Here is a 15,149-nt window from a genome sequence, read left to right on the forward strand (position 1 = left end):
GACTCTGTATTGGGGCGTGGCGGGGGTGTTTACCCATCAGGAGAAAGCCCAGATGCTGGGATGAGGCGGCGCCTGAAGGAACGCCGGGGACCCCCTGATTTGCTCTTTTTTAAAAAAATTTATTATTTTTGGCGGTGTTGGGTTGTTGCTGCACGTGGGCGTTCTCTAGTTGCGGTGAGTGGGGGCTACTCTTAGTTGCCGTGCTCGGGCTTCTCATTGCGGTGGCTTCTCTTGTTGCGGAGCATGGGTTCTAGGCGCGTGGGCTTCAGTAGTTGTGGCACGTGGGCTCAGTTGTGGCTCACAGGCTCTAGAGCGCAGGCTCAGTAGTTGTGGTGCACAGGCTTAGTTGCTCCCCGGCATGTGGGATCTTCCCGGACCAGGGCTTGAACCCGTATCCCCTGCATTGGCAGGCGGATTCTTAACCACTGTGCCACCAGGGAAGTGCCCCCGTGATTTGCTCTTAACTGTAGAGATTATCTAGTCATTAAAGGTACTGGTTGAGAAACTATATTTTGATGAGCTTGGGGAAGGCAAAGGTCGCGCGCTATTCAATCTATTTTTCTGTATTTCCATTGTCTTGTGTCCCGCAAAGTGCCTAGCACATAGTAAGCAATAAATGTTATTTAATTGGAAAGGGGCACTAGATGGATATATAAAGGAGTAATGGGTACAGAAAACCCTTGATTGTGTATTGTTTAAAGTATATTTCTTTTAAACCTCAGGTCAACTTTTTGAGAGATTAGGATGGCTGATTTTACACCTGGCGATCCAGTGGTCAGGACTGGGCGCTTTCAGTGGTGGGGCCGGTTCAGTCCCTGATGGGGGAATTAAGATCCCCCCAGCCTTGGGGCCCGGCCAAAGAAACCAACCAACCAACCAAAGTACAAAAGAATAGCAGGCTCAGAGGAGGTGAGAGAACCTGTTCAGGGTCTAGGAAAGGTGAACAGCTGGGCATTGTTAGAGAAGCGAAGCTCACACCCTGGAGGGAATTCTGTGCTATGTGAAAAAGATCATGGGCTTTGTTATGTAAGGGATTGAGAGCCTTGAAGGGCCTTATGAAATAGTAAGGGAACCAATTAAAAGGTTTTCAGTGCTGGCTTGGGCAGAACTTTAACTAAAATGGACCCATACAGAGATTAGCATGGCTCTCCTGCACAAGGATGACATGCAAATTCGTGAAGAGGTTCATAGTTTTAAGGAAATTTTTTCTTTTTTGCTTATTATTGTATCTATATCAAACCATTATGCCGTACACCTTAAACGTACACGGTGCTGTATGTCAATTATATCTCAATAAAACTGGGGAAGAAAAAGGTTCTTGTGATGACCCATGTGAGAGATGAAAGTGGCCTGAACAAGCTCGGTTAGTTGGGGTGGAGAGGAAGGTGCATTTTTGGATAAGCATTTAGATTTTTTATAAGTTTATTTTATAAATTTATTTATTTATTTATTTAAAATATTTATTTATTTATTTATTTTTGGCTGTGTTGGGTCCTCGTTTCTGCGCGAGGGCTTCCTCTAGTTGAGGCAAGTGGGGGCCACTCTTCATCGCGGTGCGCGGGCCTCTCACTATCGCAGCCTCTCTTGTTGCGGAGCACAGGCTCCAGACACGCAGGCTCAGTAATTGTGGCTCACGGGCCCAGTTGCTCCGCGGCATGCGGGATCCTCCCAGACCAGGGCTCGAACCTGTGTCCCCTGCATTGGCAGGCAGATTCTCAACCACTGCGCCACCAGGGAAGCCCCTAAATTTATTTATTTATTTATTTTTGGCTGCTTTGGGTCTTTGTTGCTGGGCTTTCTCTAGTTGCGGCGAGCGGGGGCTACTCTTCGTTGCGGTGCGCAGGCTTCTCATTGCGGTGGCTTCTCGTTGCAGAGCACGGGCTTTAGGTGCCCAGGCTCAGTATTGTGGCGCATGGGCTTAGTTGCTCTGTGGCATGTGGGATCTTCCCGGACCAGGGCTCGAACCCGTGTCCCCTGCAATGGCAGGCGGATTCTTAACCACTGCGCCACCAGAGAAGTCCCAGGATTTAGATTTTAAATTATCTTCTAGAGAAAGTAATCTTTTGTCTAAAGATGTAATGAAGATGACTTGAGTGAACAGATAGATAATGGTGCCATCAGCTGAAATAGAAAATGAGGAAGCAGGAGGAGGTATTTGAGGTAAGAGGATGAATTTTATTTTGGATATATTAAGTTTGGTTGGTCGAGGCCAGCAATCAGGCCACTGTTTGAAGTGGGCAAAGTCTTTTATGTGCGGCAGCATGAACAGGTCTGGGGTTGGAAGGTCACTGGAGGCTCAAATCCGAACTCCCTCGGTTGAGTGATCCTGAACATAATCTCTGTCACTGCATTTACTATGGTGTTTTGAAAGTCCCCTTGACTGCATCTGTCTTTTTCCCCAGCCCTATGCTGTCAGTTGCTGTCATTTAGCCACATGTGGCTATTGAGCTCTTGAAATGTGGCTAGTCCAAATTGAGATGTGCTGGGGGGAGGGATAAATTAGGAGTTTGGGGTTAACATATACACACTACTATATATAAAATAGATAAGCAAGAAGGACCTACTGTATAGCACAGGGAACTATATTCAATATCTCGTAATAACCTATAATGGAAAAGAACATGAAAAAAAGAATATATGCTCATGTATAACTGAATTACTTTGCTGTACACCTAAAACTAACACAACGTTGTAAATCAACTACACTTCAATTTAAAAAAAAAATCCAAATTAAGATGTGCTGTAAGTGTAAAGTACAAACTGATTTTGAAGATGTTATCAAACAAAAAAAGACTGTAAGATATCTCTTTAATAATATTTTTATGTTGATTGCATGTTGAAGTGATATTTTGGCTATGTTGGGTTCAATAAAAATATATTATTCAAATAAATTTTAACTGTTTACTTTTTTCAAAATGTGGTGACAGGAGAATATACAACTGCAAATGGCCCGTGTTATACTTCTGTTGGACAGCACCACCTGAGGCGTCAAACCTGTTTGTGAAGGGTGACATCTGTGCCTCGTGCATCTTTTTATCCTCAGTGCCTAGAACAGTAGCGGGTGCATAGTAGGCACTAGGCAAGTATTTATGAATACATGAATGAAACCTATGAGTGAATGGAATGAATGAATGAATGACTCTCTAAAAGTAATAAACTTCCCTCAGAAGGATGTTCATTACATTGTATCTTTGACAATGTTGGATGTAAATGTGCAAAAAGACTCAGGCTCTAAGTCTTTTGCTTGATTAGAGCTCCAAGGAACCCCTAATGATCTTTGACTCAGACCCCAGCTGTAAAGTGGAAGGAGGTGTGAAAGCTGGCAGTTGCATTTCCTTAGGGAAGTGGGAACTGCCACCAAGAGGAAGGAGGTGATGTGTGGTGGGAATAGCAGGGCTTTGGAGTCACACAGACTTAGGTTTGAATTATGTTCCACCACTGGCTGTGTAACCTCTCTTTATTTTCTTAATTTTGCTGGGGCTCAGTTTTCATGGTGAAATGGGGATAAAAATACCCCTTAGGATTGTGTGTGACAATTAAATGAGATGACATATATTAACTTGCAAACCGCTTGTCACTTGGAGGTATTTCAGTAAATGTACATTCCCGCCTGCTCGCAGCCTAGATACATTCATGGCACTGCAGAGTTTAAGCTAGTCACCAATCAGTCAAGTGTTTATTGAGTGCCTACTCTGGGTTAGACACTATTCCAGGAACTGGAGTACAGCAATGAGGCAAAACAGATGGAAATCCCTGCCCTCCTGCAGCTAACAGGTTAGCATGGGAGAAATAATAAACAGTAAGGAAAATGCATACTATGTGAAATGATGATGGGTGTTATGGAGAAAAAGAAGAGGCGGACAGGAGGTGTCAGGGAGGGCAGAATGGGGGTTGCAGTTTTCAATACAGTGGTCAGGAAGGCCTCGCTGACAAAGTGACAGTTGAATACACTTGAAGGAATGAAGGAGAGAGCCAGGTGGAGAGGGAGCAGCAAGAAAAGGCCGCACAGGACAGAGCAGCAGGTGTGTGTCCTGTTGAGGGATCACACGGAGATGGGTGTGTCTAGAGCAGCAGGAGTTAAGGCTGAGAAGAACTGGAGATGAGCTCAGCAGGGGATCTGGAGATAGATCATGTCTTGTAAACCACTGTAAAGATGTTGGGTTTTATTGCAGGTGAAATGGGAAGCTAGTGGGTTATATTGAGCAGAGAAGTAACATGATCTGATTAGGTTTTAACAGGATTGCTGTCACTCTGCCTACTGTGTAGAGAGAGTGGGAGATGAGTTAGTTGGCTACTGTAAAAAGGGGAGAAATGAGGGCAGCTTAAGTGGTAACAGTGAAAGTAGTAATAACTGAAGGCTCATGGACCCCTAGGAGATCTGTGGATAGGCTCAGGGGTGTCCTTGAACCCCCTGAAATTTTATATAAATATTTGTGTGTAAGTGCATTTTTGGAGGGAGGGCTTCTACTGGAGTCTCAAAGCAGTTCCATGGTCCAAATCAAGAAGGACCTTGGTAGCAAATATGCAGGATACCTCCTGGCTCTTCGAAGTCCCATGATTAAGTCCTTCCCTCAGACCTTGATCCTAAATCTTCCAGGGCACCGATCCTGTTTGAGAGTCTCTCAGAGCTTCTGCCACCCCCTTTAGGACTGTAGCATCCCTGACATCCGGTTTTCACTCATCAGGATTGTTAAGAAGAAAAAAAAAATCACAGGGAAATGGGTAGATTCTGTTCTTTTTTTACGCTACACACTGTGGAAGCTTGGAAGCCACAGGCAGTAATAGCTAAAAGGCTTCACACCTGCCTAGAGATGGTGTGGGGCACTCATGAGGCTAGTTTGCACTCGGTGCATTTCTTTTTAATAAGCTCTGGCCTATGAATCACATAAATTTCAGCACTGAGAGCTGATTTTACGGTTTGGTTTGCTTAATAGTCACACAATTAAAATAAGTTGTAAAAAACAGTGGTGGTGTTTGCCAGGATAAATATTTAAAAGGGAACAGCTGTAGGAAGATGTAATAATTCACATCAGCCCATGGCTCTTCATTCTCAATAAAGCCTATGGAGGTTGGCTTTTTTTTTTTTTTTTTTTTTTTGGCTGTGCTGTGCAGCATGAGGGATCTTAGTTCCCAGACCAGGGATCAAACCCATGCCCCCTGCAGTGGAAGGGTGGAGTCCTAACCATTGAACCACTATGGAAGTCCCTGGAGGTTGGTTTAACCAGAGGGTTTTTTGTTTTTTTTTTTTGCCTCTCCTTTGAACATCTTTGTGCTGCAGCTGCCAGGTTGAAGTAGGACAGCTGAGAGGAGTCAGGTGTGCCTTTGGGAGTAGTTAATCCATGGCACAGAGACGGGGCTTCTGGGGCAGGGTTGAGGTCACAGATAACAGAGTGACCCTCACAGAGTGAGGGAGACTCAAAGTTACTACCATCCTCCTTGAACTTTTGGTTGGGTTTTCTAGTGTGAAGTCCTGGTGGTCATGTTTTTTAGGAGGTAAATTAATAATTTTCAAAGGGAAAATTAATTTTACCAAGAGAGCCTATTTGGGAAGCAAACTTAAGTTTTGTGTCCTTAAACTTAAGTTTTGTGTCCCCCACGGGACTGAGGGCCGGTCAATAGGTAGCACTGATGACCACTGGTTTTCCAGCTCTGGTGTGCAGCAGAGGTTGAAGACTGGGTTGAACACTTCCTCTCTTGTTCCTCGTGCCATTTCCTTTATACCAGGAGAGCCCCAAGCCCTCTTCTCTCCTTTTCTGGGAGGTTCCACTTCCTACTGAAGCCTTCCGACCAGCAGCCCACTATGGTTTCCCTCTCCTGCCTTCAGCTCCTGTCTCGGTCTTGGTGATTGTAAAGGAAAAAACTCTATTGTTTCCGTTTATATTATACACAATACTCTCTGAATATTACTTAACTCTGACACCAGATATATGGGTTTTCCAAACATCAAGCAATTCTGTGACACCAGCTGGGTGTCCTGCCATTTAATTCAATTCTGACGCTATCTACCTGGAGCTAGTGTCAGACCCCATCGGTTAAGTGCTCAGTCCAATGAGACTGCCCCCTCCCACCACTTCGGATGCCAGCCACAAATCCAGGTTGTTACCTGCGCTTCTGACTGACTTTAGATCAGAATTTCCCACCACCCCGTCCTCAGGTTTCGATTAATTTGCTAGAGCAGCTGACAGAACTCAGGAAAACAATTTACTTACTGGATTCCTGGTTTATCATGAAAGGATATAACTCAGGAACAGACAGAAGAGACGCATAGGGCAAAGTATGTGGGAAGGGGTGCCGAGCTTCCATGCCCTCTGGGCACACCATGCTCCAAGCACCTCCCTGTGTTCCCCAGCCTGGAAGCTCTCTAATGCCATCCTTTTTGGTTTTGATAGAGGCTTCATCACATAGGCATGATCCATTAAATCTTGGTCCATTGGTGATTGAACTCAGTCTCCAGTTCCCTCCCCTCCCTGGAGGTCTGGGGGTGAGACTGAAAGTTCTAACCCTCTACTCAGTGGGTGGTTCCCCACGTAAACAGCACCCATTCTTAGGGGCTTTCCGAAAGTCACCTCATTAACATAAACAGGTGTGGTTGAAAGGGGCTTGTTTTGAATAACAAATGACGCCATTATCACTTCTCTAATCACTTAGTAAATTCCAAGGGTTTTAGGAGCTCTGTGCCAGAAACGGGGACAAAGGCCAAAATATATATTTCTTATTATAAATCACAAAATCACAGTGATAGAGGTGAGAGGGTTCTTAGGGAATACCCAGACAACACAACACCCAGAGAAGGCTGGAGGAGTAAACTGACTAGGTAGATACCACATAGCTAGTGAGTGGGAGAAATCCGACCCTAGACTTTTGATCAAGGTCCTACCTGATTTTTTTTTTTATTGGAGTATAGTTGATTTAAAATGTTGTGTTAGTTTCTGCTGTATAGCAAAGTGAACAAGTCATACATATATTATACATATATCCACATTTTAAAAAAAATTTATTTATTTTTATTTATTTTTATGGCTGTGTTGGGTCTTTGTTTCTGTGCGAGGGCTTTCTCCAGTTGCGGCAAGCGGGGGCCACTCTTCATTGCAGTGCGGGGGCCTCTCACTATCGCAACCTCTCTTGTCGCGGAGCACAGGCTCCAGATGCGCAGGCTCAGTAATTGTGGCTCACGGGCCTAGTTGCTCCGCGGCATGTGGGATCTTCCCAGACCAGGGCTCGAACCCGTGTCCCCTGCATTGGCAGGCAGATTCTCAACCACTGTGCCACCAGGGAAGCCCTATCCACTCTTTTTTAGATTCTTTTCCCGTATAGGCCATTACAGAATATTGAGTTCCCTGTGCTATACAGTAGACCCTTATTAGTTATCTATTTTATATATATAGTAGTGTGTATATGTCAATCCCAATCTCCCAATTTATCCCTCCCCCCGCCCCCATTGGTAACTATAAGTTTTGTTTTTTAATTGGAGTATAATTGCTTTAAAATGTTGTCTTAGTTTCTACTGTAGAACAGAGAATCAGCTATATGTATACATATATCCCCTCCCTGTTAAGCCTCCCTCCCCTCTCCCCATCCCACCCCTCTAGGTCATCACAGAGCACTGAGCTGATCTCCCTGTGCTTTACACACACACATCTTCCCACTAGCTATCTATTTTACACACGGTAGTGTATATATGTCAATGCTACTCTCTCAATTTGTCCCACCCTCCCCTTTCCCCCGTGTCCACAAGTCCGTTCTCTATGTCTACGTCTCTTTTCCTGCCTTGCAAATAGGTTCATCTGCACCATTTTTCTAGATGCCATATATATGCATTAATATATGATATTTATTTTTCTCTTTCTGACTTACTTCACTCTGTATACTTCGTTCTGGGTGATATTTATTTTATTTAAAAAATTTTTTATTGGAGTATAGTTTTAAAAATATTTATTATTTATTTATGCTGCACTGTGTCTTAGTTGCAGCACATGGGATCTTCGTTGAGGCATGCGGACTCCTAGTTGCGGCATGCATGCAGGATGTAGTTCGCTGACCAGGGATCGAACCCAGGCCCCCTGCATTGGGAGTGTGAAGTCTTACCCACTAGATCACCAGGGAAGTCCCTTATTGGAGTATAGTTGATTCACAATGTTGTGTTAGTTTCTGCTGTACAGCAAAGTGAATCATTTATACATATACATCTATCCACTCTTTTTTAGATTCTTTTCCCATATAGGTCATTGCAGAGTATTGAGTAGAGTTCCCTGTGCTATACAGTTAGATAACTTATTAGTTATCTAATTTATATATAGTAGTGTGTCTATGTCAGTCCCAATCTCCTAATTTATCCCTTCCCCCCCGCTTTCCCCCCAGTAACCATAAGTTTGTTTTCTACATCTGTGACTGTATTTGTTTTGTAAATAAGTTCATTTGTATTATTTTTTAAGATTCCACATATAAGCGATATCATATATTTGTCTATCTGACTTACTTCACTTAGTATGATAATATATTTATCTTTCTCTGTCTGACTTACTTCACTTAGTATGATAATCTCTAGGTCCATTCATTTGCTGCAGTATGGGTGATATTTAAACCCATGGGAATGAGTGAGGTCACTGAGAGAGGAAATGTAGATAGAAAAGAGAACACAGGGTTACAGGAATTTTTTTTCCTGTTCAAATTTAAAGCATCTAAATTCCTGGTATCATACAGGCTACCAGACTCTCAGTATTAAAAAGCAACCTAAGGGGGGACTTCTGTGGTGGTGCAGAGGTTAAGAATCTGCCTGCCAATGCAGGGAACACGGGTTCGAGCCCTGGTCCAGGAAGATCCCACATGCTGTGGAGCAACTAAGCCCGTGCTCCACAACTACTGAGCCTGTGCTCTAGAGCCCATGAGCCACAACTACTGAGCCCGCTCGCTGAGAGCCCGTGCTCCCCAACAAGAGAAGCCACAGCAGTGAGAAGCCCGCGTGCAGCAACGAAGACCCAACACAGCAAAAAAAAAAACAAACAAAAAAACCAACCTAAGGTCATCTATCTAGCCACAGATCCTACCTACATATGTATTTACTCAAATCCCCCAACACATCATCCAGCCAAGTAGCTAGCCAATGGGTGCATCATTAACAGGAAACATACTATTTCCATTAAGACCTTCCATTCATTAGAAAGTGGTTTTTCCTCATATCAAACTTTTAGGTAGGTGAGTATATACCTGTATCTGTATCTCCAAAAAGGAACAGTGTTGAAAGTGAAAGGGGACACCATTCCTAATTACACCAAGACAGCTGGGACTATCCTGGGCAAATCTTGCAAGTAAAAGTAACAATACTTTGGCCATCTCTGTCTCCAGATAGTCAACTGAATGACTTTTAAAATCTTTAAAAGGTGAGATGCCACTTGTCTCATGGCAAAATTAAGTATTTGGAGTTAAAAGAAATCTAAGAAAAATCATCTGCTCTAATTCCCTCATTTTAAAGAGGGAATTAAGGGACATTAAATTATTAGCCTAAGATCAAGCTAGCAAGTTAGTAGTAGCATGGGGCAGAGTTAGACCAGATTCTACTAGTAGAAACACTTTTATTGCTTTATTTATAAACTTCAGTTTATAAACTCCTTTCACATGCATGTATTATTAGACTCTCACTACAGCCTGTGGGGTATCATCATCATTTTATAGTAGAGCAAACTTAAGTTTCAGAGAGGCGACTTGCCCAAGATCACTAGACATTAAAAAGTAGAGTAGGGGGAACTATATTAAATATCCTGTGATAAACCATAATGGAAAATAATATGAAAAAGAATATATATAACTGAATCACTTTGCTGTACAGCAGAAATTAACACAATATTGTAAATCAATTATACTTCATTAAAATTTAAAAAAAAAAGTAGAGTGGGAACTTGAACCTGTCTTTTCTCGTGCCAATTCCCTTGTTCTTTCCATTACTCCATACTAATCTAGTGAGTGTTACATTAAAAGTGTTAGGTCTAAGTTATACTCTTTTCCCTGCAATTTTAATCCATAGCATCTTATTTTGTTCCCTGGTGTGTAAAAAGTAGTCATTACTTCCATCATTAAATGAGATCTATGTGAAAGCATTTTGTAAATTGTAAGGCACTGGACAAATGAACATTTGAAGGCTAGTTATGAGATCAGCATTTTTTTTTTCCCTCCAAGTTAGGGGAACTGTATTCAATTGGGTGAGACGTAGTATTTACGATAATTACTTTTTGTAGTATTTACAATAATTCTAACACATAGGCATACCTCATGCCTTTGTAGTATTTACAATAATTCTAACACACAGGCATACCTCATTTTATTGTACTTCATAGTGCTACATTTATTTTTACAAACTGAAGGTTTGTGGCAACTCTGCATTGAGCTAGTCTATTGGTGCCATTTTTCCAACAGCATTTGTTCACTTCGTGTCTCTGTCACATTTTGATAATTTTCACAATATTTCAAACTTTTTCCCTATTATTTGTTATGGTCATCTATGATCAGTGATCTTTGACGTTACTACTATGATCACTGAAGCCTCAGATGATGGTTAGCATTTTCTATACAAGAATTTTTAAATTAAGGTACGTACTTTTTTCAAGACATGATGCTATTACACACTTAATAGCCTACAGTATAGTGTAAACATAAGTTTTTTATGCACTGGGAAACCAAAAAATTTGTGTGGCTTGCTTTATTGCGATATTCACTTTATTGTGGTGGTCTGGAATGGAACCTGCAATATCTTTGAGGTATGCCTGTAAATGTTGGCTGAATTGGGGGGGTGGTCTCTAAAAAGAGAACAAGTGACAGGAAGAAATCCCTGGGACCACTTCTTACAATTTGGAAACATTGGTGGTACTCGCAGTCTAATGCCAAAACCTATTTCCCACAGCTCTAAGAGGTACAAAGGAGCTCTCTAAGGCATGGAGGAACAAGAAGGATTCAACAACCAGTGTAGTTATCTACATCAATCTCAGATACAACAAGGATTCACTTGATTTTGATCAGGGACCCATCACTCATGCTCTGGGATACAGAGCATTGGGAGATTTTGAGAGCTTTTGGGTCCTCCTAAAAACCCACTGGGGGTTTATATGCCTGGCATTCCTTAAGCTCACCCTTTAACTGTGTTACAGTAAAGGACTCAACAACCTCAAGGTACTCAACTCTTAACTTAGTGAAAGTTCTGACCCCTTAGAGCATGGCATTCAAGGCCCTCCGCAACGGTTCGTAACCTACCTTTTCAGTGATAGCTCCCACTGTTGTCAGGAATAAACACTCTGCTCCAGTTAAACTGGGCTGCTCACTACCTCCTGAGCATGTTGTATTTTTCCACCTGGATACCTTTCTCTTTACTTTATTTTTTTGGCTGTGTCGTGCAGCATGCGGGATTTTAGTTCCTCGACCAGGGATCGAACCCATGTCCCCTGCACTGGGAGCATGGAGTCTTAACCACTGGACCACCAGGGAAGTCCTGATACCTTTCTCTTTAAACCTGTGCTGTCCTTTATGGTAGCTGTTAGTCACATATGGCTAGTGAGTACTTGAAATACGGCCAGTCCAAATTGAGATGTGCTATTAGATACACCCAGATTTCAAAATACATTTCTACAGGAACCCCCAAAATGTAAAATATTTCATTAATAATACTTAAATATTGATTACATATTGAAATTTAACGGAATATTTTGGATATACTGGATTAAATAAAACTAATTTCACATTCTTTTTACTTTTTCATGTGGCTACTAGAAAATTTAATATATGTATGTGGCTTGAATTATATTTTTAATATACAGTGCTCCTCTAGATCATTAGCATAGCCTCTTAGGCCCATATAGAAGTTGGCCCACCATTCAACACCCCCCTTGTACTTTCTCACATCCTGAAATAATAAGATGATAAACGACAGAAAACTCTAAGTGTGGGTTCATACATTTGATGCAGACATGCCTTTTACATTATCAAACTGAAGTTGCTATCACAGATCCACTGGACAGCTCACGAAAGCAAAGCCTTTCTGCCAAAGGCCTCAGGACAATTAATATGCTCCATAAGTGTTAGATAACTTCCGTTAGGCACCCACACTAGAAAAACCCAAAACTCCTGAATTCCACCTATATATCTCCTGTTTTTCTTCACTTCTAGTCAGTGTTAGCCCTTTCTGTGAAATTCTTTCAATACTATTACTTTTCTCTCAATACATACCTAATTACAGTCTTAGCTGCCTTGCTTTTAAAATCTAGTTTCCAAGTAGTCTCCCAGCTTCCTAGTCCCTACCCATGTTCATTCTGTTCTATACACTGCAACTGAAATAATCTTCCATAATATTTCTTTTTTTTTTTTTCGTAATATTTCTTGCAGATATGACTCTCTGCTCAAAAACTTCCATTTTGCTCACATTGCCTACAGGAAGAATTCTTTTGTTCAACACTCAAGGCTTTTTTATACCTTATCCCTGGGCTTAAAACCTGGGCTTTAGGGAAACTAGACTGAGCTTATGTAAAGCACTTAGAACTCTGCCTGGCTTATAAGAAAGTCTTAGCTATTATTATTACTACTCACTTTTATTTGAATGTGCTGTATGCATTTCTATCCCCAGAACACTGCTAATTCCTTTTTCCTATTTGAATACCTCTATCTCCAAAGGGAGAAGGATTGATTTAAACTATTGATGATCAGCACAGGCTAATTGTTACTGCTGGAGAAACAACTTATACCTCCTTCCTACAACTGATAGAACCTGTTAACTCTGACCCCTAATTTATAATATGTAACAATAAAATTTAAGATTAGATGGGATATAAATAAAAGGTAGCATTTCTTTTATGCAATAGACAGTAAACTTACGGAATGTGTCATTTAAAGAAAAAACAAAGCCTGGAAAAATATAAATAGGTTCTGGATTTAGGGCAGTGGTGCTCCAATTTTGGCCTTACTAGAATAACCTGGGAAGCTTTCTTTTTTTGGCCGCGCCTCGTGGCTTGCGGGAATCTTAGTTCGACCAGGGGTAGAACCCGTGCCACCTGCAATGGAAGCACAGAGTCCCAACCACTGGACCACCAGGGCATTGCCACAGAATAACCTGGGAAGCCATCAAAACTACTACAGGTGTCTGAGCCCCACTCCAGATTTACTGAATCTCTCCAATGGTAGTGCACGGGCACATGAATTTTTTAAAAAGCTTCCTAGATGATCCACATACACTTTAAAAAAATCTTTGTATGAGATCTTCCTGTGTACCTACATCCGAGAACCACTGGTTTAATCAAGAGAAACTTTGGATTAAGGAGGTTGGTCATACTTGGCATATATTTTTCACCATATTCTCCTGGAACACCGTTTTGAAACAGAGACCTGATTAGCCCTGAATGACTTATATGTTTATGAGTAGTGTTCTTAAAAACAACAACAAAACAACCCCCCGCCCGGCCACAACCCTCTTGAGTTTGATTTAGGGAGTCAGAAAAGAAAAAGCCATATACATTCTAAATGCCACACTTGGTTTTCATCTAAAAGCTTGTCTGTTGGTCTGACTTCTATTAACTTATAAATTTCAAAATATAATTCTTAAGTAAATATATATTTAATATGTACAATATTTACAGCTTACAGCTTTTACAACTCAAACTTTAGATCTATAAGTGTGTGAAAAAGTGGGCATTTGAGTGTAATACTTCGAAAACTTCAAAAACACCTTTACCTCAAAAATATTTTACACCAATTTTCCAAAGCGGTATCTTCACAGGCTCATTGTATCTCGACAACCCAGTCAAGTTACCAAATCTCCAGGCATGGAGTAAACGATATCGTATTGAGAGGCGGCACTTTTTATACAGTTGTAGAGGATGTAGAACTCTTGGGTCTTTGAAACTCTATAACAAAGTCCCTTTCACCCTCCAATCCTGAGACAACAAATCCTGTAGTTCTACCTCATCATCGCTGTCAACATTCTCCTCTTCCTTTTTCTGCAGTTCTTTTATGGTCAGAACCTCTTTAAGCTTATTTTTTATCTCATCCTGGCGATTCCGCAGCTTTTCCACCCGACGGTAACACTCTATCTGCTCATCGATCTCCCCAATCTGCCGGTCCAGCCGTCCCTCCTCATCCTCTTCGGCAACTATGGCTTCGGAAATAGTGTTGACCTGTCTCATGGCTTTTTGAAATTCGTCCCATTCTTTGTCCATCTGATCCTTTGGGGCATCAACCTTTCGTACCCTCGCATCTATCTCAGGGTCGTCAAAAAACCCTTCCGGTAATGCTTCCGCGGTGTTTTCTCTCCTTTCCACCACTTTTTCATGTATTTCTGCTTTCTCAATTGACCCTGAATGAGGAATTAAAGGGGCCTTGGGAGGATTTGTGTCCGAGAAATCGCTTGGCAGCCTACTACCGGTTGCCTCCCGCGCGGAGGAAAGTGAGTGTTCCTTGCCCTGCGCGTTGGCCGGATGCTTACAGACATCCCCTCTTTTCCCTTCTCCTCCTCCCTCCTCTTTCTCCTCCTCCTCTTCCTCATCTTCATAATCAGGGAGTAAACCGAGTCCCGAAGCCTTACTGAGGGTCGCCCTAGTGGACTCCTTTCCGGCTTTGTCAACGTTGGTGGGCAAAGCGGAAGTGGAGGGCTGTACTTGAGACACCAGGGAGGCCTTCGCTCTTTTGGCATCTTGGCTCTCTGCGTCCGGCGCCTTCCTCTTGGTGGACTGAGGCACTGCGCTGGCGGACTGAGGAACTGCGCTGGCGGACGGTCCCTGGGCGGCTTCCTTCACGCCTTTCAGCTCGGCCACTTTCTCTCGGTGCTGCTTTCCCAGGACGTGAGTCTGCCACAGGAGCTCGCTCTTAACCGCGGTGTTACACAGGGCACAACTCAGCTGCCCCAAGCGGTTGTACTTCGCGAATGGAGATTCTATCCGTTTGCGGTTGGTGCTCAGACGCTGCTTCTCCTTCATCAACCGCCGCAGTTCATCCTGATTAACCACTCGCTTCCCCGCCTCAGGCCGAGCGGAGGCGGAGGACGCCATCTTTGCGACCGGACCCGAAGCGATTCTGGCTTCCGTCCCGCCGACGCCTGATGACGTCACTTCCTGTCCGGGCGCGGATTGGTTGAGGCTCAGGAGCGTGAGCCGTGGCGGCAGGGTTTCCCTCAGAGTAGCAGC

At 42.7% G+C, this 15,149-nt stretch overlaps 1 protein-coding gene, 1 long non-coding RNA gene and 1 other non-coding gene across 3 annotated transcripts; 2 read left to right on the top strand and 1 right to left on the bottom strand.

Annotated features, from left to right (window-relative positions):
* Positions 1 to 33: 33 nt before the first annotated feature.
* LOC118887184 lies at positions 34 to 3,318 on the top strand. The gene is made up of 3 exons (XR_005017910.1): positions 34 to 174; positions 2,051 to 2,160; positions 2,928 to 3,318. It is a non-coding gene; the product is annotated as an uncharacterized LOC118887184 (long non-coding RNA).
* On the top strand, positions 1,092 to 1,195 carry LOC118887636. Its single transcript, XR_005018111.1, has one exon. It is a non-coding gene; the product is annotated as a U6 spliceosomal RNA (small nuclear RNA).
* An 8,880-nt stretch (positions 3,319 to 12,198) lies between the features above and the next one.
* ZNF830 (zinc finger protein 830) lies at positions 12,199 to 15,129 on the bottom strand. Its single transcript, XM_036838066.1, has one exon. The coding sequence runs from the start codon at positions 15,012 to 15,014 to the stop codon at positions 13,875 to 13,877; it is 1,140 nt and encodes a 379-aa protein (XP_036693961.1). The 5' UTR covers positions 15,015 to 15,129; the 3' UTR covers positions 12,199 to 13,874.
* Between the last annotated feature and the right edge of the window lie 20 nt (positions 15,130 to 15,149).

Source organism: Balaenoptera musculus, chromosome 20 (assembly GCF_009873245.2).
Source record: "Balaenoptera musculus isolate JJ_BM4_2016_0621 chromosome 20, mBalMus1.pri.v3, whole genome shotgun sequence".
Classification (NCBI taxonomy): Eukaryota; Metazoa; Chordata; class Mammalia; order Artiodactyla; family Balaenopteridae; genus Balaenoptera; species Balaenoptera musculus.